This window comes from Stylophora pistillata, chromosome 3, assembly GCF_964205215.1.
Source record: "Stylophora pistillata chromosome 3, jaStyPist1.2, whole genome shotgun sequence".
Lineage (NCBI taxonomy): Eukaryota > Metazoa > Cnidaria > Anthozoa > Scleractinia > Pocilloporidae > Stylophora > Stylophora pistillata.
This window is the reverse complement of record NC_142521.1, coordinates 16,492,713-16,520,000: the sequence shown is the minus strand read 5'-3', so window position 1 is coordinate 16,520,000 and position 27,288 is coordinate 16,492,713. Positions and strand designations below refer to the sequence as shown.

Below are 27,288 nucleotides of genomic sequence, written 5' to 3'. Positions count from 1 at the left end.
TTCGACGTTTGTTCAGGGTATCACCTCTGCATTTCGACTTGTTATCGATCTGAATGTGAAAGCTACGCCACCAAACGTTCTCACGTATGTGATTTACTCCGAACATGTTTAACATAGCAATTTAGGCATTAACAAGAGCTGTTCATTCTGACCCGGCCCTCTGCATTTCACAACACATTCCTCTTTTACTGCAGTACTCTACAACTATATTACAGTAGGCACATACAGTCTTGACCTGCCTTTTTTTGCTTTGTATCATAAATTCCGTAATCCCGACCGATCTAAAATTGTAATCTTTATGACCGATGTGCATTGTTACTGTCACTTAGGCCTTTGCATGACCGATGTTGACTCAGTAAATATCACGGGCCAGCGGCCTATCAAATAATTTCCTGTGTTTTAAGACCCGGAAAGTACGAGTTTCTTTCTTTTCAATCTTCAACCAAAATCCAAGATGATTTCTAAATGCTGATGCCTACGAAACGCTGAGCGCTCGTTTACGGAGAATACGCAAGAACATCAGAACATGTTTTGTTGCTCTGTAAACCCGCGTGAAGCAAGTGACGTTATCCTCGAAGAAAAACAACCGACGAAAACTATGCTTTTACAGGTTTTGATCATTATTTAACACCCAGATTGTTGCAATTCGAACGAGCGAAAACCATTAGGTAAGGAATCTGAACTTCATTCTTTACATCATGCTGCAAATTAGAGTAAATTCGTCGAAGGGGAGCCTTAGCGACAGGAAGTTCACGCGTAGTCTTTCATGATCTACAAATTCTTATCGACTTCCGGTCAGGTCACCATCTTTGTAATTCATAGGTGCACCATAGGGGAAATCCCACATCCTACGCGCACTAAACATGTACTGGTAACCTTTGCATCATTTTATATGGTCCGAGAATTTCTAGGTGGAAACGAGTCGATACCTCAGTCACATGCATTTATGACCAGCACGTGCCAAGGGCTTGGCGATTTGTAAACAGGAACAAAGCAGTGGATATGTAGTGTGATCGTGACTTAGCAGCCTGCAGATAGGAGAGGTAGACACCGATCAAACGGCCCGATTACACAAAGTGTCTACAGTATAACCAGTCTACGCATTCTTAGAAGTTTCTGAGGGTAAGACAATGAATAAATTCTTCAATATTCTGTCCAATTTTGTTGTGTTATTGTCAGCTTATGGATCAACGATGCCATGTTATTTGTGTCGTGCTAGTGAATAAAATAGCTCAAATCAGGCATATGATATCTCATGCAATCAGTTCTTTCTGTGGGTCAGTCAGAAGTTCACTTTATAAAAAAGCAAAGCTAAATTTTAGTCTAGGGTTTTTCAATAATGATTTTGAATCTTAAACTCTCTGAGTTGGAAGTGGAAGTGAAAGTCTTAACGACAGTTGAGGGGATTGTGTCAGACGCAGCAAATATCTTCGTTTTTAATAATTACTGTTTTTTTTTTTTTTTTTTTCGCAACTTAGAATAAGCATCTGTGTCTTTTTGTTTTTGTTTTTTTATTTTTGACAGTTTGAGTCTGAAAGCGTCTAAAACGTTCGTGACGTAACATGTTTTGATATACAAATACATGACAAAGTAGTTTCCTTTCATCAGTGGAGTTCGTATTATATTTTTTATCAAATACTGACGACAGTCGACACAAATAGAATATTATTCAATGCATCATTGAATAAAAAAAACCACTGTTACTGTTAACCATGGCATTGTTAAAAGAGACACTTCGATGATCTAAGTTTGAAATTGCTGCCTTAAGCTGAAGGTATCTGAAAGACAAAAAGCATATAATTAAAGGAAACCACGAAATCATTTACTTGATATTACCTTTATGTCTTTTGAGCTGCACAGCAAATCACTTACGTTTTGGATCTCTCTTGCAGGGAAGTCAATTTCAATATCAACTTCAAAGATGACACCAAGCAATGAAAGCCTTTCCAATATACTGATAGGAAGGATATGCATCATCAATACATTACTTCAAGTTGTCCTTGCCATAATGTCCATATTGACCACAATAGGAAACCTCCTGGTTATTGTGACTATTTATAGGAACCCGCGCAGCGAACAAAGGACCGTTTCCAACTATCTCGTTGTGAACCTTGCTGTTGCTGATTTGATGATCGGTCTCTTGGGTGAATTACTTTTGATGATCAGCTATTCGGTGCCGAAAGATGTTCATGAGGAGTTAGCGTATACTTTGATGACCGCAGCTGGAATGGTGCTCACCTCAGCACTTTGCCTTTCAAGTGGAACAATCCTCTCTCTTACAATAGAGAGATACCTTTCCTTGGAGATGCCACTATGGCGAGAGAAGCTGTTTACTGGTTTACCTTTGAAGCGCCGAATTATTTTAATTTGGATTTTTGGTTTAGTTTTCGGCTTTTTTCCGAATCTTATTGGAAACGCGAATATGACTGAATGGTTTCATTGCGTGCTTTGTGAGTTTGTAACACTTGTTATAATCGTTTTGTACATGCGCATGTTCATAATCATCCGAAATTTCAACAAGCATCTTCTAATACAAGGAATTCAACAGTCACTCGTGCAACCTGGACATGAGTACATTACAGCAAAAAGACGAGAACACTTATTTGCCAAAGCCACCTTTCTATTTGTTGGAGCATATGTAATGTGTTACCTTCCTTATGCTATCACCATTCACATCAGTTTATTCTATGACAGCCTGTCAATGGCAGGTACCCTAGAAAATGGCTTATTTGTACTTATGCTCTTAAACTCCGCTCTCAATCCAGTTTTGTACACATTTACAATGCCACATTACCGACGCGAAGTTAAAAAGATTCTTGAAAGCGTAAAGAGGTCCGTTTTGTCTCTTTGTAGTTAGAATATATAATTTTATGGGCCTAGTTATTCAAAGGCCGATTAGCGCTAACCCAATTTCAATCAGGGTTTCTTTATTCCTTTATTCAAAAGCTTTTTTTTTTTTTGGATAAGTTTATCTATTCTGTTTAAAGCATTCAATCACCAAATTGTAAAAAAAAATAATAATTGTACTGAATTCTTCTAAATCCGTCATATCTGAAGTCAGATTTCACGCTAACCCTTTGTTAGCTTACCCCAGCTTTGAACTATGGACTTTGAACCATGGGCTATGGAGTTTAATCCTTCGTTTTGGCTTTGGCCTCTTCTTTTTTTTTCTTTCCGAATTAGGCTTAATTCACGCTCTCTTCATGAGAGATCAAAACCAGTTAAGCCGCCTTCCCTACGAACGCCCTTTTCAATGTTCACTAAATTGATAAATGATGTATTTCAGTACAACCGACTTCGAAATGAAGGTAATCACTGAACGCGCTGCACGAAACCTATCTCAAAATCATCTAGTTTGAGTTGGCATCAGCACAATGCTCTGGCCTAAATCTATTCATTCCAATACTGAACATTGAAGCCCTTAAAAAGAGTTTTCGGTACAGAGGTGCATGCTGTTACTTGGAACAGTCCTACATACGAGGCTGAGCAGGCTAGTAGTTTAAACAATTTTTATGCAATAATAAATTTGAGAAGATTTATTATTTGATATTTTAATGTAAAGATGTTGGGCAAATGAACCGGCTCTAAGTAATGAGAATTCTAGTGCTATTTCGTTCATCGTGGTCATAATGCACAGCTGCTTGGGAGAGCACGCACAATTAAAGTTTTCATTTATTCATATTATAGCGTTATCCCCATCAGGAGAACACCAAGTCCATAACTCAAACAATGATTATAAAAGGTTGTTTTTTCGTCTAGTCATGAACGTGGGACAAAGAAAAACTTCTGAGTCCCCATGAGGAAACGAACCCCAGACCTTCGATTCCGCGCTCCTTACGAAATTGACTTTATCCACATTGCCGATCCTAGCAGTATGCAGGACGCTTGTCATAGAATTAAGAACTTCGTAATGGGCCTTGGTCACCATAGAATCTCGATGACTCATCAGTAGTAGAGAATTGGAGCGCGGAATCGATAGGTCAGAGGTTCGTCTCCTCATGGGAACTCAGAATTTTATTATTCGTCCCACGCTCGTGACTTACCGCGAAAAAACAACTTTCTATTCTTTACCTGGCTCAAAACTTACCATCTTTCTTATTCTTTACAATAATTAAAAAATTTTCCCTAAACGCAGCGGTTCAGGGAAGCCGGAATTGTGCCAATTGAAGGGTAATTTTCAAATTGTTTTTGAAACCATTGGATCTCAACTTCACCCAAGTTAGTATCGGGAGACTTTGCGCAATCTCTGAGATCTCTCTCCTCCCCGTGCGCAATCAGAAAGGAAAACACGAGCTGTTTAACTTCAAGGTATTTCCAGTCAAGAATATGACCCATATTTTCAGGCATTGTCAACAGTCCTTGTCATCCTAAGCCATGGGATCGAGATATTGCGTAGGTACCCATGTGTTGTTGGATACCGTGACAGATCGACTGACGACGCGGAATTTAGAGAGCTATGAATCAAGGTTTCGTAGTGACTAAGGGTGGCGAATGGTAAATTCTTATACCCGCAAGACGTCGAAATCCCTGTTTGAAAATGCGATCGAGACCAGGATTAGACAATTTTGTTCTGTACAACTCCCTCTCTCTACAATTGCTTTACTCATATCGGTTGAAAGCTTGGAAATTAGAAAAAATCCCAGACTTTCATATCTGTGACAATTGCAAAACTTTGAGGCCGACATGAAGTACTCTAAAATTTTATGTTTGGCACTGTAGAATAGACTTCGTGAAATATCAAACAATCTGATGAAATTAAGAGATCGGCGGAAAAATTTGCAGGATCCACGAATTTTGAGGCACTGTTACCTTACACTGGCTATAAACCAACTATACCTCGGCGAGAGCAAACAAGACATTAAAGATCCTCTTCAGGAATTGCGTGACAATACAAATCTGTTGATCGCCGCATCGTGAAGAAAGGCGAAAAAGCAAAATAAACTTCAAGGTCAACTGGCTTCTATAAGCAGGCAAAGTCCAAGTTGTGTATCATAGCATACTTTGGTAGGTAGCTTTCTGTCATTACATTTTTGGTATATATTCAGAAAATAACTTTTAAGAGGTGAAAATCTTAAGCAACAAAACTTTAATTTTTCTTTAGATAATTTAATGAAATTCAGTGGCACTAAATTCGTAGGATGTTTGGCTATAATTATATTCGACTTCCGCAGGCGTCATCACTCATGTGACGAAAAGGGAAAGACCCAAATCCAACGAGATCAATACAAATTTCTAGGAAATTGAGCTCTCAAGCACTGAGACGTTCCAGTTGTTTTCTCAGTTGACCATCAATGTGTTTGCCTTTGCAAAACTAGGTTGAAACTGGTGGAGTTTCCATATTTGCCATTCGTTCTCAGCTCGCGTGACATCTTCCGGTCAAACAAAAGGAGACGAGCAAGAAGCTTTACCTTAGTGAGATCTATCAGCTTTGCGACGGATTATTGAGGCGGAGAGAATCGCTGATCACTAAAAATATCCGTGTTGTGCTAATCTGCTGAACAGCACCTGGTATTCGCGATGTCTGAAGGTAACTTAGTTCAATTTGGCAAATATTCATGTTATTTTACCGTTCTCGCAGTGTATTTCAGAACTGCGTTCCAAGATAGATATCTGAGCTCGATATATTGATGTATTTGTGAAGTGGCTTGAATCGCTCCCATTGAATATACGCTATGTGAATTCAGGCATTGATCCTTCGGCAAGATTGGCAGGAGCTCGGCAAGACTCCCAACATTTTTAAAGGCGAAGCCGGCAAATGAAAGCCTAAAAACTTTATGTTCGGATATAGAGAACAAGCTGACTGAGGATTCTGAGCCACTGTGAGGTTCAATCGCTTTTCATTTTGAGTATACATTTGTGATTTACTATCGAAGAAAATTTTTGTTTCTGAAGTTAGCTTTTCAATGATGATATCGGACAGCAGTCCTAGTAGAATCGACTGTATTTCCGAATAAGTGGGAGGATGAACTTTGATTCCCTAAAAGTATTATCTATTTCACGATTTTAACCTCAATAAAGTTGCTCCAAGGTATCTATATTCAAAGTTTACGTGGCGTGACTCTGCTTATGACCTCAGGGACTCTGAAAATAAGCTTAATGTTCCACTACCGCGCACTTATTATTACAGAAAAAGCTTTAGCTACAATGGCGCCACATTATGGAACAGTTTACCACGCGATATAAGGAACACAGAGTCTCTGGGGTTATTTAAACGTAAGATCAATGACATTTTTAAAGTCTAACGCACGGCATTCACGGAAAACAGCTTTAGTGTTATAGTATGTAGTTTTAATTTTTAAATATCTTAGCATGGGCATTGCCAGAATCAACAAAGTCGAATGTGTCGCGCGTTCCACCAATTCAATTCAAACGGGTCAAACACTGAAAAACGGAGGTGTGGAAACTATTCACTTATATTCATCTACTCACATTATGTATTATGTATGAAGTGAATATATAACCGGTTCATTTTGTGTTGTTCAGTAGTTACGTGTGGGTCCGGTAAACCCAAAGATATGGGGTTCGGTTCCTTGACGGGAATCTTTATCTATAATTTGTTATGTGCCCCACGCTTTCTTTAATCCATGGCTGATCTTAAAATGTATCATCTTAAGTCTATGAGGCAATGTTTTCTCGGCTGAAGTTACAGGTCTAAAAAGGCCAAGATAAAGATCAGTTTGTTCAATCCGTCCTTCTACACGATTGTCTTTACTAACATATTATTATATCTATGTCGCTAAAGAAGCCGCCATGAGACCAAAATTGAACTACAACATATATCCGCATTCAAATAAAAAGCAAAGTCGAGTGGAGGGGACCAGCTAGATGATCATTAGTAGAACAAACCGCAAACTAATACAATCACTTGTCCATCAAACAAAAAAATTGAAATACATAAGAAACGGATGGTGATTTTTTTAAGTTTGGTCGTCGAAGGTTAGCACATTATGTTGCTATGATCCTCCAATAATTGAAAAAATATTAACGAGCGCATAAGATAAGATAAGGAGATAGGCAACTAATTAGATTACTTTACTTCAACATCATTCCTTATCAGGTTTCAGTTTCTTACAGTGTTTTCAATTCATCGCTGACTTGAATCCATACCATTGTTCCACCTTGAAGCTTGCTAACCAAAGCTATCTATGTTATTCGCAGCTCTGAATAGAAGTGTATGTTTGTTACCAGACGAAGTCACCCCACTTAAGGCAGTAGGCCTCGTGTCTCTCTCGGTTCTAACAGTGGTGTTAAACTCCTTGGTAATAATAACAATCTGGAAGGATCCATTCAAGGAACTCAAAGGAACAGCTTACTGTCTCATATTAAACTTGGCTGTTTGTGATCTTCTTGTGGGCATTCCAGCCGAGTTACTTTTCGCTGTTCTGATCTGGTCTCCTGGTCGTGGTACACTGACGTATAATATCATTGTCTTGACTGGATACATTACATTATATCTTGTTTTTATCGCTTCGATTCTCACAATATCGGGCCTGGCAGTTGAAAGACTTCTCGTCCTATCATCACCATCGTGGAGTGCGGATTACCAAACAACCGCTTATCGCACCGTTGGGGTCCTTTCAATTTGGACACTTGCTGGGCTGCTGACCTTCCTGCCAGTGTTTGGTGCAAAATCATCCTGTCACGAATACAGAATATTTATCGCTGATGCAATTGGAATTCCTGTATTGATTCTGTTATTTGCCTGTTACACACGGATCTTCTTGCTGGTCAGAAAAGAGTTCAACCGAGATTTAAGGACAATTGACCAGAGCAGCGAACTACAACCCCTCACAAACAATGGCCAATGGAGAGACAGACTTAAACGGAGGGAAAGACAGGTGGCTTGTTCTGCATTCATCATTGTTGGATTATTTTGCCTGTGTTGGCTTCCAGAATTAGTGCTGGCAAACATTATCGAACTCTGTAAAGACTGTATTCCGGAGAAATCTCATTTGATATTCCATATTTTCATATTCGCACATCCGCTGGCCAATCCTATTGCTTACGCATTACGTACAGCGAAATTTCGACGAGCTCTCAAAAAAATTTTTTTGTGCAGGGCCCCATTGTAAATTATGTATGTGATGGAGGTAACCAGTTCAAATTTTCTTTATTATTTTTAATTGTTATCATTATGACCATTCAATCCTTAATAACGTAAGTGGAAATCATAAGTGGCCTTAAATAGAACAGCTGTTTACCTGTTTTATACTGAGCATTTTGATTTCAGTTTCTTTGATGCAAAAAGCAGTTTAAGGTGGCTCGTACCGGTTTTCATCTTTTTGATGGTTTGTAACTTTGAAAGAATACAACAGAAAGACTGACCAAGGCCAGTTGAACACTTTTACGGGGTTGAATTATATAATAATTGGTTATCCAAAAATAGGTGTCATTTCGTCACTAGCAGTTTCCATGGCAACGCTTTCATAGGCGTATTCAGACGCATTTTTTAGCTTGTGGCTTAAATAATTCGAAAACTAACCCTGTGACCCCGTGATTTTTTTTCAGTGATTGCATTTGGCACTTGAAAAGGAAAATGCGCAAAGATTTTTAAAACATTCTACGGAGCGGAATTTCAGAAAATCTAAAAAAAAGGCAATTTTCAAACATCGCAAATTTCCTTCCGTAGAATTTTCTAATTTTTTTTCTGATAATTTCTTCCGACGTTATTATCATATTGGAACAATAAAAAGAAGGGGTCACTGGACTTGTTTTCCTGCAATAGCTTTCGTGAGTTTAGCAATTTCCACGCGCGTTCTCGCGCATTTAAAAATCTGGATTCTATAAGATCGACATTTGCTCATGATCTGTTTTAGCTACCGCTGACAATTGCGTGTGCTCGCGCGAGCACCTACGATCTGATGTTTATAGACGTTTGCTGCTAAGAAAATCATTAAACAGCCGTCAAAGACAGCCTCCCGAGCTCATCTTAAAAATCCTACACATCACTTCTGGCTATATCATATTATTCTCCTTGAAGTTTCAAAGTCTTCCTCCACTTCAGGTAGATTATCCTTCACTTGAGTAGTTCTTTTTTCGCCGTCGCAAGATTTCATATCGGTTGAATCTTTCTTTTAAATGTGAAGTGAAGCAACCTTTACTTCTCCGAAAATCGTCTTCTTTATCTTAATTTCTATCTCCTGCATTCACAGTGGCCGCTCAACACATCAAATACAAGCTCTTAGATAAATTCCTCAGATAAGTAGGAAAAAATCCTCGCGCCGCCATCTTTGTTTTAAATTTTCGTCTTTTAATCTCGCGCGATCTCGCGCTTCTTTCGCACGTTTCTCTCGCGCGTGACGCAAGAGTGATCTGTTCCCCTCGCGAGGAAACTGGTACGAGCCACCTTAAGTTTTTTCTAGAGCCCAGTGGCCCACGCAGGCGCAGCGGGAGCTTATCCTTATATCCTATTTCCAAGAAGTAAGAAGTATCCCTATTCTCCCGTACTGAGGATGTCAGTCTAGTGCTACTACTAATCTAGCTAGCTACTACTATCAAGCGCGTAGCTAGGGAGGGGTCGTGAGGTGCCCGTCATTCCCCCCCCCCCTCTTTGTTGTAAGCCTTTTTTTGCAACATTGAGTAAAACACGCCGTGGGGGTCATCATGACAATCTGGTGAGTAGCCTCTATTTGACACAGTTTAAGACCCCCTCCCCTCCCTTTGAAAAATCTCGGCCAAGCTCCTGCTACAAAACTTTGATGACGTTAAGATAAGCTAATTGCCTTCATCAAAATAGTATATTCCCTTTGATTAACCCAAAAATTATCGAGATATACATTTTAAATGAACGAGGCCTTTATAGATCCAGTGCTGTTTGCTCAAGATGCTGGCGGATCTTGTATTACCGGTGGAACCTCGCTAATCTTGCCATTACCAACCCATACAGCTGTAAGTCAGCCTCCAAACAAGAAAAAATTAAAGCGTCCGGTTAAATCCTTTCTCCTGCAGCCGATGATATCTTATCGGGTCAATCCGGTAAACCAGCTCTCAGACAAAATCGGTGAATATTCATTTTACAATGAGGATTCTATTAGTAAGGTATCGAGATGACATACAACAACTCAAACGAAATTTAAAAATGACAATGACGAAAGTTACCTTCAGTTTCCATCCTCTAGTTCTGCGAGGATTCATTCAAGACGTAGGGTGATATTGGAGATAATGCAATACATAGATGTAAGCAATTCCTATGAGTTTGTGACTAAAATTGCATCAATTTCCGCCTAGGTCATCATCCATGTGACTTTCAAGTGATTATAAGAGGCCGTCACAAATCCCGCGCTAAACAGGGTTAAGTGTCCTCGTTGTCTTTGTTTGTCTCTTTTTTTCTCATTTCATTATCAACCGATTTGTTTAGCTTTTGCTTCTTGTTGTTTCAAAGTGGATAATTTGTTAAATAGTTTCATTAATCAAACGAAAATATCTCAATTCTCCTGCGCTACCGAATTTAAACCAATGGATTATCGTTCGCTTGTAGTGCACGTGACATCCTAAGAGCAGAGAGATGTTTCGAACGCACAGCTTCCGGTTAGACAGGAACAAGCCGATTTAATGCATATAACCTGGTCCTGATCAGACAGCTGAAGGAAAAGACAGAAGCATTCAGTATCATCACCCTCATCCAAAATATGAAAATCATTTCTGAACAGTAGCTTGTTTCACATGCGAGACTTTCAGGAGATAAGGCACCCGAAGTCGTGATGGATTTTGAACAAGGTAAATATTGAATGGAACATACATATTACATATCCTCTTTACATAAATGTAGTCTTTCCAGTTGTATATTGGAAGATCCACCTCGGCGATTGCAGTTTTGCTTATATAGTAGATCGAGTTGCAGAAATTGCCTTTCTGTACTTGCAACCCGGCAACGGTCATTACGGTAACTCTTTCATTGTCTGGAAAATAAATTTCGATATTCTTCAACGGTATTTTAGTAAGAGTGTATGCTGTGATCACTTTTTTTGTTTTTGTTTATGATGTTGTTCTTGAGAGTCAATCGAGACGTTGAAACAGACTCTTAACAAGAAGAGAAATCAAAGACTAGCTAAGCGTGGAAAGTGTTAGAATTAGAAGCTCCGAAGACTGATATAAAGAGCGGAAGACAGATTCTCAAGGTAACCACAATAATACGGAATTGAAACCAAACTCAACTCTCTACCGTCATATCCAGTAAAAGGATTTCTTTAGTGCGCTAACGAGGAAGGATGCCAATCATTTATTTAACGATACATCGATATGTTAAAGCGATGGCGCTTTTGATGAAAGTGGTTTTTCGCTTATTCCATCAACTTCTAGTCAGCTTTAGCTGATATCAACACGCGCACATAACAATGTCATACAATGAACTAATCCAGCTTGACTTTTCATCATTTATTCTCTTTAGACTTCAAAGGTAATGTTCGAAAATATATTTGGACGTTAACCGTCCGTGAGAAAATCAATTGAAATCTGCGTTATGAATTTTTGTCATTAGATAAATGCTTCTTCGAAGCTGCGTGCTTCCTGGGTAGCTCAATATAACGTGACCAAGCGTGAGCGATTTACACTCGCGCATGAGTGATTTAGAAAAGCACGCGAGGGCGATGAGGCCCTCGCACGCAAACTGGAAGTCACGCACGCTAGACTCGGGGCAGCTCTTTTAACCACCTGTCCGTTTCTCACGTTTAACAGGCGGTGTTGCTGAGCGTTTACCACTCAGATCATTTTCTTTTTTCCTTAATTCTTTCTGTGAGCGTAGAACGTTACTCACGGGACGATCATGTAATCCCACGTTAGGACGGAAAATTATTGACGCGCGCTTTAAGGTGGCTCGTAACAGTTTCCTCGCGCGGGGAACAGGTCACTCTTGCGTGACTTGCGCGAGAGAAACGTGCGAAAGAAGCGCGAGATCAAAAGATGAAAATTCAAAACAAAGATGGCGGCGCGTGGAATTTTTTCTACTTTTGTGAGAAGTTTACCTAAGAGCTTGTATTTGATGTGATGAGCGGCCACTGTGAATGCAGGAGATAGAAACTAAGATAACGAAGACGATTTTCGGAGAAGTAAAGGTTGCTTCACTTCACATTTAAAAGAAATATTCAACCGATATGAAATCTTGCGACGGCGAAAAATGAAGAACTCAAGTGAAGGGTAATCTATCTGAGGTGGACGAAGACTTTGAAACTTCAAGGAAAATAATATGATATAGCCAGAATTCATGTGTAGGATTTTTAAGATGAGCTCGGGAGGCTGTCTTTGATGACTGTTTAATGATTTTCTTAGCAGTAAACGTCTGTAAACATCAGATCGTAGGTGCTCGCGCGAGCACATGCAATTGTCAGCGGTAGCTAAAACAGATCATGAGCAAATGTCGATCTTATAGAATCCAGATTTTTAAATGCGCGAGAACGCGCGTGGAAATTGCTAAACTCATGAAAGCTATTGCATGAAAACAAGGGCGGTGACCCCTTCTTTTTATTGTTCCAATATGATAATAATGTCGAAAGGAATCATCAGAAAAAAGAAATAGAAAATTCTACGGAAGGAAATTTGCGATGTGTGAAAATTGCCCTTTTTGTAGATTTTCTGAAATTCCGCTCCGTAGAATGTTTTAAAAATCTTTGTGCATTTTCCTTTTCAAGTGCCAAAAGCAGTCACTGAAAAAAATCAGGGGGTCACCGGGTTAGTTTTCGAATTATTTAAGCCACAAGCTAAAAAATGCGTCTGAATAAGCCTATGAAAGCGTTACCATGGAAACTGCTAGTAACGAAATGACACTGATTTATGGATAACCAATGATTATGTAATTCAACCCCGTAAAAGTGTTCAACTGGCCTTCGTCAGTCTTTCTGTTGCATTCTTTCAAAGTTACAAACCATCAAAAAGATGAAAACCGGTACGAGCCACCATAAGAACTTTCGCTACAATAATGATGCTCACGACGGTAAGGATGTAAACAAATTTATTGAAGCGAGCGATGAGACGCAAACAACGTTGAAAAGAAGCGATGCGTAGCGAAGCATCGAGTGGGCGATATAAAGATAATATACAAAGCGGTTTCGAGGAGATAAATACAGCGAAAAACTATAGTTAGATCGACTAGAAATTATCTTAGAACTACGAAAACAAACTTTAGTTTTCGGTAATACGATATACACATGCACAAAGTGAATGACTTACTTCTGTGTCCGCGTTAGGGATTTCACAGCTTTGACGTTGAGCTTTACGGATCTTAACACGATGACACGTTGACTAGAACTGAAAAGTTTCCTGAGCACATTCGACAAAACTAACCAATACAAAGAATAATAGACTTCTGCGGCAGAAAAACCACAAACGCCAAAGATGATAACGCAAAAGAAACTACAAAGGGTTGAAAAGTAAATGCGAAAAACCAGAAAATATTTGGCAGTAACACTTTCATATATATTTCTATTTAGGTATTCTTTGTTTTTAAAGGGAGGCTCGATGATATTCATATAATACCGCCCCAGCCCTCACTCTTCCCCTATCAATTTTCTATGCAATGTTCTGTTTCTGAGCTCTCTTGGATATTGTAAATCGCATCGACAGCTTATCAAAAATATCATCGAGCCGGCGAGAGTTCCGAGTACAGACAAATGGCCAATTTCCGATGCACTAAATGTTGCTTCCTGCATCATCAAAATGGAACCAATACAATGCGTCTTTGTTTTGTTTTATTGTTTCTGTTTTTACGCGGGACCTTGCAAAAAAGTGTTCCGTGGAAGCACTCATCTTACGGCTGACGGATCTTCAATTTCAAACGCAATTAGAAATAGTGTTACCCACAACAGACCCATCACATCCAGGGGGAAGGAGGAGGTCATCATGTACAAACGATCCCAGTTACCGTAACAAAGAAGTTGCTGCTCTATATATCTCAGGGAACCCCCTCTCTCCAGTTAGTCCGTACCCTCTAAGAATATGGGAGAAGGATGTTCAAAGTGCACAATAACGCAACAAAAAGGCTCGGGAAGACCCGAACTTCTCTGTCTAAAGTCGAGAGCGCTAGCTGTTTTGTCCCCCCCCCCCCCTCCCCTCTGTCTTCAAGCTAATGAATAATTTATTTTTCCTTAATAGACCCGGTGACTTCAGCTCAGACAGTATTCCTCTTTTCCTTTTCGGTGTTGACCGCGGTTTTAAATTCCCTGGTGATAATAACAATCTGGAAAGATCCATTCAAGCAGCTTAAAGGAACAGCCAACAGTCTCATCCTAAATCTGGCTGTTTGTGATCTACTCATGGGTTTTCCAACAGAGTTACTTTTTGCTATTCTTCACTGGTTTCCTGGTAATAAGGATGTCATCAAGGCAGCGTACGTCACGATGTATCTTGCTATTTGTGCTTCATTTCTTACAATCCTGGGCCTGGCAGTTGAAAGACTTATCGTCATATCATCCGGTAAGAATGAAGATTCCTCGGCGACGAGTTATCACGCCATAGGCATCATGTCCATCTGGCTTCTAGCTGGGCTAACAGCCTCCCTTCCTTTAATCGGGTGGAACTCACTTAATAGTTATAGAATGTTTATCATAGATGCTATCGGAGTTCCTGTATTGATACTATTATTTGCTTGCTACACACGGATCTTTCTGCTGGTCAGAAAACAGCTGCGCCGACATTTTGGAACAGGTGATCAAAGAAGGGAGTTGCATCCTCTAACAGCAAACAGTCAACGAATGGAAAGACTTAAAAGGAAAGAGAGGAGCGTGGCTCTCTCTGTATTCGTACTCATTGGTTTATTTACCTTATGCTGGAGTCCGCTTTTCGTTGTGGAAAATATCAGAGAGTGTTGTGATCACGAAGACTGCATTCCCAGTAAAATTATCGTAATATTCCAATGCTTGATATTTGCACATCCATTGGCCAATCCTATCGCTTACGCTCTACGTACGGTAAAATTTCGACGCGCACTTAAGAGAATTTTCAGACGCACCGACAATAATTGATTGTTTAGACCAAAGAACAACTTAGAAGGCTGTGTAACTCTTTAACACGGACAACTCTTTCGTTATTTAGTTTACCAAAACTTACCTCACTGATGCCCCCATCATTCACACCCGAAAAATATGTTTAGTTAAATCAGGTTTGACTGGAAAAAAAGGCAACCGAAAAGAAAGAGACCGAATTTTATTTAGGTTCAAGTAATCACCAGCTTTTATTTTGTCTTAGTGTGGATATCTTTAAAACCCGTTACTTACCGAGATATGTGAGGGTACTATTGCTTTGTTTTCGGAAACTTTCACCACAATAAAACCTTTACTTATACTTACACTTCAGTAGTCACATCAAAATCACTGGTATATGCTTGCAAGATCCTAATGCGACTATGAAAGATTTCTTAAAGGACATGCTTTCATTTGTTTTGTTTTGTTTTGTTTGTTTGTTGCTGTTGTTGTTTTTTTGTTGTTGTTGTTATTTTTTGGCTTCGCCATCCCACGGCTTCGATCACATATCGAGAAAAACATGGGCCTCTGAATGAGAGCATATCAAGACCATTCTTAGCGTAGATTTTCAGGGGCAGTGCTCAATCTAGGAAGCGAGGCGCAAGAACCTCCGGCATTCCTGAATAGAACTAAGGGTAAATCTTTTGCCTTATCGTGTTACTTTGTAGTGTACTTTGACACTCAGGATTCTTAGTCGGTACCGACCAACTGTCAGTGAGACCAAGGACATCGGTAAAGCCTGGTTCTGACTAGCGACCGCAAGCACAAACGCAAGCATAACAACTTTTATTTCACTGTGAAAACGGCCTCGACGCCAAACTCAAATACAAGCACGACCACAAGGATCGTTTTTTTTTCTTTTTTCTTGTGCTACTGCTTGTGCTTGTCGACGTTCCTTTTCATTTGGCATATAAACCTTATGCTTTCGTTTTGCTTACGCTTGTACTTGCGTCGCTAGGCTTAAAACCAGGCTTAAGAGGGGAAGGGGTGGGACTAACTGAGATATTATAGCAGCAGCGGGTCACATGGATATGTGTAACAATACAACAAGCCTTCTCACGCTATGGAGACTGAGGTTATTTTTACGCGATGACCCCTTCCCCCAGATAGGAGGGGTCACTTGGATTCGTGAGCAAGATTATTCCTAACTACGTTTGAAAGTGAAGAGGCCATTCAGCGATAAAATGAGTACTTTAATACCCAATGGAATTAAAGCTTATGAACAGACCAATTCCCGCCATTCTTGAAAGCTATGACAACTGCTATTCTGGAGACTATCAGAATAACGAGTTCGACAAACTGCTACGATAAAGCGGCCGAAATGGCGCCCTCCCCCCCGTAAAAAAACCGGTTTCTACGGGAGGGGGGGAGATCTCAGCGATTTTCCTGACAATGGAAAAACTGCTGTTTGACAGTTGGACCGCCCCCTTCTCCTCCGTCATTGACTTGGAGTCTAAAACAAACGAATTTGAAACAGTCTAGCTTTCTTGAATTTTGTTGTAAATTAATGTTACGATGTAATTCAACCGAAAGAAAGAAGGCACAAACCCAGCTTCTTTAATAAACATCTAGTCATGTTCTCACTAATAAGGAGTGAGTCTCATGAGCAATACAGTAATTATCCTTAATAAACTACAGTAACTTCAGCCCACCACAGATTATAACTTAGCTCAACACTGACATAATCTCACAGTTGTCTCCAAGTCTCCTTAAAATTGTAGAGGTGTCGTGGCCAAGTGGTTAGGGTGCTGGACTTGTAATCCGGTGTCCCGGGTTCAAGTCCTACACCCTGCCACTCACTGGATTTGTTCTCGGCTGCCCCCTAGTACAACTCCTCGGCTGTGCTCTGTAAATAGCCCACTGGTCTGCCACCTGCCAGTGGGGATTTTTAAGCACTTAGTCTAAATTGCGGCTGAAAAGCTCCTAAGGGGGAGCTTCAATTCATGTATTTAAAATGAACAATCTTCCACAGGAGTTCTCTGTCGGTAGAGCTTTACAGACGATCAGTCGCTCCCGACAATAACAACAACAACAACAATAACAACTATTACTACACGACTGAGTCTTTATATTTATTTACAAAATATTCTGGAACATTGCGGAGGCTTGCGACACATCTATTTTGGTAATATTACGTATTAGTATAATTTCAGAGCTGAGCAAGGAGTTTCCAGCAATCTGATTGGTCGAGCGGTTCCTTATATGACGCTATTTAAACCGCTCCACGTGGTTTATATAAAATGTTAAAATAAAATGTTAATAAATGTTACTAAAATGTTAGGATTTTAGAAATTTCTCTGTTGTTCAGCTCTGAAATTATGCTAAAACAATTATTCACCTCAGGTTCAGTGAATATTGTCCAATAATCCCCTCGACTTCGCCTCGGGGATTATTCGACGATATTTACCTCACCTTTGGCGAATAATTGTTAAATATAACTAAATAACGTAACAGAATGTACCAGAGAGTTCCAAGGTGTGAAAGTAGAAAGTTCGTGTATGTATGTCAGCACGACTAGGTGCATGTCAACACGACACGATTCCCGCGCCATTACTAGTGTATGGTAATCGGTCAATGCACGCCGTCGCAATGTTATAAAACATCTTCTTAACTTGCCATCGATAACCTGGAATACTGAATGTGTATAATATGGGATTTAGAGCGCATTTTGCTAAATAAAAGAGGAGTAAGGTATCTTGAGTTGTGAACGAGATCTGCTCGCTGTCACAGTCGCTGAGATAGAAGACGACGCGAGTGACAGAAAGAGGAAGATAACACAATACAAATGTCCCAACTAGTAGGAAAATGTTTTTTGCAAAAGAACACTCCCGTCTTCGAGCCAATTTAAACGTGTCTCCTGATTGAATAAGAGGTTCTCGAACTTCACTGGCGAGTAGCGCCTTGTTGAATTTTCGGATTATCATGAACATGCGCATATACAAAACCAAGATGACAACCAGTTCAAATAGAGGAAGGAAATAAAAAACCAGTCGAACTGCCCTTGTGTCATGAAAGGAAATGAGCAGAGCGGTAACTGATCCATCCAACCAAATGAGAAAGATGTATAAATTCAAAGCCACGCTACTAAACAGCTTCTCTCTTCGCAAAGGCATCTCTAAGGCCACGTACCTTTCCAATGTAAGAAAGAGCAGAGTACATCTTGAAGCAGTAGCTGCTATGACCATCACTGATCTAGTTGTGACATACTGCGCAGTTGGTGCTTCGCTCATTAGCAAAAAGCTTGCTTCCTCGCCTACCCAATAAAGGCTTATCCAAAGAGGTTCACCTACGAGTCCTACCATCAGGTCAGCGATGGCAAGGTTCATCACAAGGCGGTTGGAAACGATCCGTAACTCGTTACGTGGTTTCTTAGACAAAATCACGATCACCAGAAGGTTCTCCAATGTAGTGATAACGGAGATTATGGCTATCACAGGTGGAAAAAGTCCATTGAGTTTTTCTTCCTCAGGCGTAGCGGGAGAGGTTTCATTGTTCTCTGGCATCCTGTTCTGTTAATGTTTAACTAGCTTGATGAGAAAATAAACCAAGTAAAAACTGGCATTGATAAAGATAATAAAAACAAAAACTTATGATTAAGCGAAAAAATGCTTTCCCGGATATTAAAGCATCCAGATTCTAAATGAACTTCTTCGATTCAGACTCTAAATTGCTGAGCGAGTCGCTTGATTGATGTAAAGTTCTGTTTGTCGGGGCATATCAGAAACAAGTATTCATTATGTTATACATCAGAATCTAAGATGCCTTCAGATTGTCACGAGGCACGGCACAGCGCAACTGTCCGACAGTTATATAATGAGCAGAATTATACAACAATCTTTTGATTCTAAGTCAAGATCTTTAAGAGGACAGAGGTCCTCAAAGAGATTTCTCACTTTTCCCTTGTCATTATCTATTACTGAACAGAACCATTGTGGCATTGGATATCGATTTGTTAAATATAACTTTTGGTATTTATAGACATGGTGTTAGTAAAATCGGTTCCAGTTACCACGCAAAGGAAGTTACAATTTGAAGCTTTCGCTTTGTTAAAAAATAATTAAAGGATTCTTTGTCATAAGTCTCCACTCTACGCATAATAATGAAAGTCAATTCGGTTTTTCTTAGGACACTGTTCAACTCCCAAAGCTTATAAACCGGATTCAACAATATGTCGTAACAATTTTTGACGATCATAAAACACATAAAAAAAGTTGTAACTACGTAATCGGATATTCAGCCATAATATTTTAACTTGTTTATCAGAGAAATTGTTTAGAAAGTAAAACCCTTTGTTCGGCAGACAAACGCTTACTGATACAACAGTGTTTTGATCGTTGTAAGTATGAATAAAACTGAAAAAAATGCATTAATAATCAAATAAACGTTTGTCTGTTGAAGTGTTGTTTTATATCAAATTCTACCCAGGATACATCTTGGCAGAGAGCACAAATCATCACACGAACATTAATTCAAAGTTCACATCGGTCACACTTACTTGAGCTGTAAAACATCAGAAACTCCGCGTATTACAAAGAAAATGAGAGCGCATAAAGGGTCTTTTCAGTTCATTTTAACTGTTTTAAAAAATCGAATTAGAATGTATTTGTAGTGCATAAGCACACTACAAGAACATGCCTATTGCATGTGATTGATAAGTAGACATAAGTGACGCTCACGAGAAATGTCTCAGACATGTGTTGCACTCAACGAACATGATATTTTCATGAGGTATTCTATTTTCATCAATGCCCTCAAACAAAGCCTTTTAGAGTGCACATAAACAAACAAAACAAAAAACACACTATCAAAATTGTTGACAGAACAAATGATACAACCATGCTGCTTTCAAAATTTTCAGAGGCTTTGCTTCAACTCTGCCCCTGCTTTCAGCAACAGAAGTATTGTCTGAGCATCAAAATGTATGGCTTGCAGTAAATCGAAAAGAAAAAGAAAATGAAATTGAGAGAGACTGAGACAGGAAACGAAAATACGAAAGTGAGGAGGAGAAGGCGAAAATGTTGGTCGGCTATACTACATTTTCATGATATGCTTACTAGCTAAAAGTCACAGTGCTGTTTTGTTCACGCAGCCAGTAATAAATATCCACCGAGTTACTCAAAAAGGCGCTTTTGAAACCAAACGGGTAACTTTTCCACCGATTTGAGCGGTGAGTTTTGACCTGCTTCGAGCAAAAGTGTTGGCATAACAGGGAAAAAAAGGGTTGGGATATTTCCTCCCTGGATAATCAGTGAAATGAATAATTTCTCGAAACAAAAGAGGGGGCAGGGTAAGGTAGAGAGCAATTTCACTAAATCGCACTAAGAGTTTGCAAAGAAGTATTTTTCATTTTACACTTGCTGTTTTGCGAAGTATTTGATAACAATCAATCATCGACTGAAGTTGATTTCCGCGTATCCATTTGGCTGCCACATGGTTATAACTAAGATAGACAAATTTAGCAGCTGGTTAACTATGTTTTAAGGTTTTAAAGATTTCATTTGATTTTGATCTGGTTTTCCGCGGGCATCAAAAATCTTCGCTCAAATTTCAAGTTTTGAATTCAAACTTCAAGTTTTGAGTTGAGCCTGACGCTTGACTGACCTAAAGGTCACACATGCGTACTTCAAGCCTGACCAGCTTTCTTTGCTAGTGGACACAACATATGTTGTGGTTTGTCCAAGCAAATGCTTGATAACATGTTGGGAACAAATGCAAGAGGGCTCGATGGAGTTGATCCTTAGCCTCGGCTGAGCTGTCTGGCGAATTTTTGGAATAGGTGATAATCCCGACTGGATGGCACAATGCACATGAATTCACCGTTCCGCTGAAGTCATGTGATCACACAAAACCCTTTGCACCCCCCCCCCCCAACCCCACCTCCGGTGGCAACAGATGATGACTGGTTCCCAATCTGGATATGTATTATTGCTGAACATTTTTTTCGCCTTCTCTTTTAATTTCTTTTGCATTTTTTGTTTCTTTTTTTATCAATCTCACTCTTCTGCAATACATTTCTGCCACACATTTTGATCCATAGACATCAGCACTTCTGCCGCTAAAAGTAGCAAACTATGGTTAAGTGGAGGCGAAGCCTCAGGCAATCTCGACAGGAGCTATATGGTTATATTCTTATGTTGAAATTGCCCCAATAATTTGTTCTGGCAATAATTTTGATAGTGTTATTTTTTGGCTGTCTGTTTGCTTATGTGACCCTAAAAACCGGTTTTCAGATTTTGTGTCCCATGAAATATAAAAATAAATTAAAAAGCCCCTAGTGATTACAAGAAGATTAATCTATAATTATGTTATGTCTTTGTAGTTCCACATTTAATTGTACACGCACTGACAAGACAATTCCCGTGAGCGTCACTTGACCAAGTGGAGTCTAATGTTTACTTAACCATCACGTTCTTGTAGTGTGATTGTAGACGACACATTCTATTTCGATTTTATAATCAGTTTAAAATAATTGAAAAGACCGTTTATGCGTTCCGATCTTCTTTGTATCAAGAGGAGTCTGTGATGTTGTACAGCTCAAGTAAGTGTGATATGAAATTGAAATTAACTTCTGTGTGATAATTTGCGATGTCTGTCCCGAGCGACCCTGCGTAGAAATTGGTTCTAATCAATAAAAATTTAACGAAATTTTTTTTTTTTTTACTTTTTACTTCATTGAATTTTGAAAACCCTCATGCTTATGATATAAAAACACGGTAATATCGATAGGCAGTTGTCTGCTGAACGCAAGGTTTTACTTTCTGAACATTTTGGGCAATAAACAAGTTAAAATATTATGGTATCGATGCTTTTTTTTGCATTTGTCGTCAAATCATCGTTGCGCCATGATATCGTTGAAATCTGGGTTACAAGCTTTGAGGTTACACAGTGTACCAAGGAGATGTCAATTGACCTTTTAGATGAATCATGCATAAAGTGGAGTCCTTTTTATTAACCAAAACAAAAACTTCGTAATATCCTCTAGACGGTGATTGGAACCGATTTCACTTATCAGTTTCAAATGATACCATATGCCGGCATGTCTAAGTCTAAAAATATCAAAAAGTTATAATATATCAACAATCAAAATCATATTACCGTAATAGTAAAAGTAATAAATCAAATGTACGGTAAAAGTGAAAAAGGTATTTGATACATCTGTTCTCTAATAGATCCCTAATAAGAATCGAACAAAAACAGTATTGTATAAATATCAAAAACTCTAAACTGTTGATGTGTCTCGAGACAAGCTGAAGGCATATCTTGGACTTTGATGGATCAGGCACGTGCAAACATAAAATGAATAAAGGCTGATAGTCTCGAAAGAAACTGTTTGGGGCTGCGTCGGTGGGAGTAACGAAATAATTTGGATATATCAACAAAGTTGAAATGGTAAATTGGCTACCGTAACGATTACAAAAGCTGACGTTTCGAGCGTTAGCCCTTCGTCGGAGCGAATAGAGGAATTGTGGGTTGTGTGTGCTTTTAAAGGCAGAAAATGGAGCTACGTTATTGGTGGGAACATGGCAACGAGAAAAACAAGAATACATTAGTGGAATGAAAAGCGTTCGTTGATCCCTGTGGGATTTAGACTGCCGGTTTGAAAGATGAGCTTTTGTTCAAGATTTTTACGTCTTTCCGTGCTACCTAAGTGTAAGGAAAGACCGCAGATTGCCATATGTTGCTTAGAATGATTAGGTAAATTAAAATGTCTAGCAACTGGTTTCGATGTGTCCTAGTCATTCCTTTCCACGTCTCGAAGGTGTTCTCGGAATCGGTCACCTAGTCTTCTGCCTGTTTCGCCGATGTATATCTTTTTGCAATAAGTGCAAGTTATGCAATAGATTACATTGGCGGAGGTGCACGTGAAGTGATCGGTGATATTAATGGATCATTTAGGTCCCGATATTTTATCAGTGTTGTGAATGAAAGGACACGTTTTGCATCGTGCACGAGTGCATTTAAAAGTGCCTGGTTGGTTATTAGTCTGAAAAGAACTTCTGACCAAAAAATTGTCTATGTTTTTGTCGCGTTTGAATGAAATGAGCGGAGGCTGTGAAAAGGTAGTGCTTGTCTCTGGGTCGTTTTGAAGTAATTTAAAGTTTTTAAGAATGATGGATTTCACTGAGTGGTTGTGAGGGAGAAACGTGAGAGTAAATGGAATGCGGTCGGAATCTTCCTTATGCGACGTTTGTAGTGCTGAATGTCGATCAATAAGTTGGGCGCGGTGGCCCCGCTTGAACGACAGAAACAGGGTAATCACGTTTATCGAAAAACTGGCACATTGACTCTGATTTGTGGTGGAAATCAGAGTCATCACTACATAAACGACGAAGTCTTAGAAACTGAGAAAAAGGAATGGAATTCTTAACGTAAGATGGATGCGAAGACGAATATAACAAGTAATTATGCGAGTCTGTAGGTTTGTAATACACACTAGTGCATAAACCGTTAACTTCAATTGAAACTTTGATGTCTAAAAAGGATAAAGAATTGTCAGAAATTTCCCAGGTATATTTCAAAGCCGGGTGAAAAGAATTGACTGCGGTTATGAATTGAGTGACCTCCTCTCTGGTAGAGGAGGTAGCGCCGATACAATCGTCGATGTAGCGACCGTATAGTTCAGGTTTGGACCGGTTGTATTGGCTGAAAATTGATGTTCGACAAAACCTACAAAAATATTGGCATAGCTGGGTCCCATTTTGGTGCCCATGGCTACACCATTGGTTTGTTTGAAGAAGTTGTTTCCGGATGAAAAACAATTGAGTGTGAGCACTAGTTCGGTTAAGCGTAGTAGTGTTTCAGATTTAGGTTCCTTATTAGTGCGTTGATTAAAAAAATGTTTAAGGGCCAGAAGGCCTTCGCCATTAGGATTGACAGTGTAAGAGATGTAATATCCATGGTGAAAAGAAGTTTGTTTTGGGCAAGGAAATTAAAGTCTCGAAAAATTTGAAGAGCGTGTTGGCTGTCTTTAATATATGATGGTAAAGTTTTGACGATGGGAGCCATAATTTTGTCTAGACAGCTGGAGATAAGTTCGGTAGGGCAACTGCAAGCCGAGACAATGGGCCGACCCGGGTTGTCAGGTTTGTGAATTTTAGGTAAAAAGTAAATACGAGAAGTTCTAAAATGAGTTTGACTTCTGATAAGAAGGCTGCTTACCATTTTCTTAATTCCCAAACACCCGAGAAAGCGATCAACATTTTTCATATTATATCAAAAAAAGGTTATTCTCGTGCTTTTCTCGCCCGATCCCGGAGAGCTCTGCCGGATAACATAAGATAAAACCGTTAGTTGCTTGACGATTCATTTCTTCGTTTATGACATGGAGTTCTACTGGTTTATCATTTCTCAAGGAACACAAACGTTAACTGAACAGGATGGAACAGAGCAATGAAACCTCTCCTTCTGCGCCTGAGGAAAGAAAGCTCAATGGACTCAGTTTTCCACCTATGATAACCATAATCTCCATTATTACTATACTAGGGAACCTTCTGGTCAGTGTGACTTTGTATAAGAAACCACGTAGCGCACAAGGAATCGTTTCTAACTACCTTGTGATGAACCGTGCTATCGCTGACTTGATGGTAGGACCCGTATGTGAACCTCTTTGGATAAGTGCGATGCTGATGAGCGACACACCAAGTGAGTAGGGACCTTACGCAACCACGACGGCGACGGCAACGAGAACGTGGAAAAACAAGAGATCTAATTGGCAGAACAATAGCTCAGCACGTGCGTTTTGAAACTTTGTACATTTCTTAGCCGTCCTATGCAAAACAACAACGTGAAATCGCCAAAATTTGCGTCGTCTGCGAACCGAAACCGCGACGCCAAATTATTTTAATTTCCATTTGGAACTTAACGCTACTTTTATACGTCATGCTGAAGTTGAGCTGTGGCGCCGTATAAGACAGTAAGCTGCTGCAACCATTTTTGAAATTCTAAGAGTAGAAATTCATTTTTTAATCGAAGTCTTCCTTGGCGTTGCCGTCCTGATTGCGTAAGGTCCCTAGTGTCACATGTACGTCGTCACAGCTAGAACAGTGATGGTCTTAGCTGTTTGTGCTTCAAGATGTACTGCGCTCTTTCTTACGTTGGAAAGATACGTGGCCTTAGAGATGCCTCTGCGAAGAGAGAAGTTGTTCAGTGGGATGGCTTTAAAGTTATACGTTTTACTAATTTGGCTTTACGCATCAGGTTGTACCCTGTTTTCTATCTTTGACCATCACACATAGGTATTTCTACCGGTGTACTTTTCCCTTTCTCAGTTTGAACTGGTTGTCATTTTGGTTTTATATGTGCGCAAGTTCATAATCATCCGAAAATTCAACAAAGCTCTACTCGCCAATGGAGTTCGTGGATCTCTTATTCAACCTGGACATGCTTATAGATTAGCTCGAAAAAGGGAGGGCTCAGTCGTCAAAGATATTTTTTTTTCTAGTTGGAGCGTATGCATTGTGTTTTGAGCCGTTATCTGTCACTTATATTATTGCTGCTTTTGACGAGAGCGTGACAATCACTAATAACATGAAAGAACTCTTATTCGTCTTTTGTATATTGAGATTCGCTTTAGATCCCATATTATATACATTTGTTATTCCCGGTTATCGATGGCAAGTTAAGAAGATGGTTTATAACTTTGCGCGGGCTTGCATGGACCGATGCCATTAATTAAAAAAGGCGCAGGAAATCCGTAGGAAACCACCTTTTATTAATTAATCAAAATTTTATGATTACCTTTACTCGCAAAAGGAGTTCGAGAATCTCTTATTCAACCGGACATGCTCACAGATTAGCTCAAAAACGGGAGAGTTCAGATCAGTCGCTAAGGATCTGTTTTAACAAGTTGGAGTGTATGTACTGTGTTTTCTGTCTTATCAATGGCAAGTTAAGAAGATGGTTTAGAACGTTGTCAAGGCGTGTGCAGAGATACGGCTTACCAATAATGGAGTGAGAAACGCCCAGAAAACAAGTTTTTTTCAGTAAAACATATTCATGGTTGCACTGACTCACCACAGCGTTGGTTGTATCGTAAATAATAATAATGATAGTAATAATTAAAAGATAAAACAATTGCAAACGAGCGTTTAACGATAGACACCGTAATTACCAAATCAATGTCAATGATTGTAAAATGTTTAATTTGCAAAAGCCGATCAAAACACATGTTAATACCAAGAGAAGCTAATCAGAGCCTGAAGTAACTGGGTTTCGCGATTTCAGATTTGTTTTTGTATCTGGACACTTCACTGGATGATTTGTGATTTTTTTTTTCAACTTAACTGTTTTGCCTAATCGGGGTTGGGCTGCGGAGGGCTCGCAGATAAAAAATTGTCATAAATGGCCCAATCTACAACAATAAATTAAAACACTTGTTATATTGATTTACATTGTACAATTAAAAATGATTATAAACCACCCATAACTTTTAACGCGACTCTATTAGCTACTTCGCGTAACGCGGTACAAAACCATCGAAAAGTTATTTAACAGTTATTCCGCAAGCGTGCGTTAGACCTAAGAATGTAAATAGCCAGCGAAGTGCGTAGCGCCGAGTTGGCAATTATCAATCTCGTATCCAACAAGCGTGCACGGAATAATGGTTTTATCAAATTTCAGACTAGATCACGGAGGGTCGTGGGTCCAAGTCCCATCTGGGGCTCGGATTTTTCTATTACATTAAACTTGGATGTTTGGAACATTTTTTCCTATCCGGAATAGTTGGCGTAATATATTTCTACATTGGGTCACTCGGCCGAATACTTTACTTACTTACTAAGTTACTTACTTACTTACTTAGTAATACTTTAATTACTTATTTCCTTAATTTACTAGCTTACTGCACCTACCTACTTACTTACTTACTTACAATACAGATAACCTTATAAGCTAATGACCAGAGTTGAGTGAACCAACCAAGACACTAGAAATGCAATATCCAGAGTTGAAAATTTAACAAATCGCAGTTAATTAACCCCCATTCACGTCGATATTTGTCCTCTGATTATTTCCGTCAAAAAGAAACAAAGCCAACAGAAAAAAAGTTAAAGAGTTTCCCTTTTTCACGTTTATTTATTTACATGCAATAAAAATGAATGCGGTTTTTAGAGTCCACCGGTAGGAGATTAAAAAAAAGATTTTAAAAGCTGCTCTGGAAAGAACAAAAAAAATCAACAGAATTTGCCGTCAACGCGCGATACGAAAATTGATGGCAGGGTTATAAAATAAATAAACCTCCTTCTGGCCTGCTGGTTTGTCGGCTGATAATGGCCTTGGCTGAGAGATTGTCCTCAAAATTTCACATTTGCCCTCAAAGCTTCTTGTTCTCGGCCAGATATTT

The 27,288-nt window shown here is 39.3% G+C and overlaps 4 protein-coding genes and 1 pseudogene across 6 annotated transcripts; 4 read left to right on the top strand and 1 right to left on the bottom strand.

Moving 5' to 3' along the window:
* The first annotated feature begins 257 nt into the window (after positions 1–257).
* On the top strand, positions 258–3,547 carry LOC111326902 (adenosine receptor A2b-like). Its single transcript, XM_088753971.1, has 2 exons — positions 258–1,122; positions 1,893–3,547. Exon 2 carries the CDS (start codon positions 1,922–1,924, stop codon positions 2,855–2,857), a length of 936 nt encoding a protein of 311 aa, XP_088610097.1. The 5' UTR covers positions 258–1,122; positions 1,893–1,921; the 3' UTR covers positions 2,858–3,547.
* Positions 3,548–5,182: 1,635 nt separating this feature from the next.
* LOC111326893 (beta-1 adrenergic receptor) lies at positions 5,183–8,913 on the top strand. The gene is made up of 2 exons (XM_022930976.2): positions 5,183–5,527; positions 7,159–8,913. Exons 1-2 carry the CDS (start codon positions 5,518–5,520, stop codon positions 8,070–8,072), a joined length of 924 nt encoding a protein of 307 aa, XP_022786711.2. The 5' UTR covers positions 5,183–5,517; the 3' UTR covers positions 8,073–8,913.
* Positions 8,914–10,275: 1,362 nt separating this feature from the next.
* On the top strand, positions 10,276–15,276 carry LOC111326845 (sphingosine 1-phosphate receptor 3). Its single transcript, XM_022930923.2, has 2 exons — positions 10,276–10,716; positions 14,083–15,276. The coding sequence occupies exons 1-2, from the start codon at positions 10,701–10,703 to the stop codon at positions 14,949–14,951; spliced, it is 885 nt and encodes a 294-aa protein (XP_022786658.2). The 5' UTR covers positions 10,276–10,700; the 3' UTR covers positions 14,952–15,276.
* Positions 15,277–16,469: 1,193 nt separating this feature from the next.
* Positions 16,470–19,595, bottom strand: LOC111326915 (beta-2 adrenergic receptor). Of its 2 annotated transcripts, none has more exons than XM_022931000.2 (2): positions 19,444–19,595; positions 16,470–18,475 (listed from the first exon to the last, which is right to left on the bottom strand). In XM_022931000.2, the coding sequence occupies exon 2, from the start codon at positions 18,449–18,451 to the stop codon at positions 17,474–17,476; it is 978 nt and encodes a 325-aa protein (XP_022786735.2). In that variant the 5' UTR covers positions 18,452–18,475; positions 19,444–19,595; the 3' UTR covers positions 16,470–17,473. The 2 variants fall into 2 exon arrangements, with proteins under 2 accessions (XP_022786735.2, XP_022786736.2); XM_022931001.2 differs by having other exon boundaries at positions 16,470–18,471.
* A 1,825-nt stretch (positions 19,596–21,420) lies between these two features.
* On the top strand, positions 21,421–26,366 carry LOC148734747 (uncharacterized; annotated as a pseudogene). The gene is made up of 2 exons (XR_015998974.1): positions 21,421–21,486; positions 24,302–26,366. The product of XR_015998974.1 is annotated as an uncharacterized LOC148734747 (transcript).
* Positions 26,367–27,288: the final 922 nt, after the last annotated feature.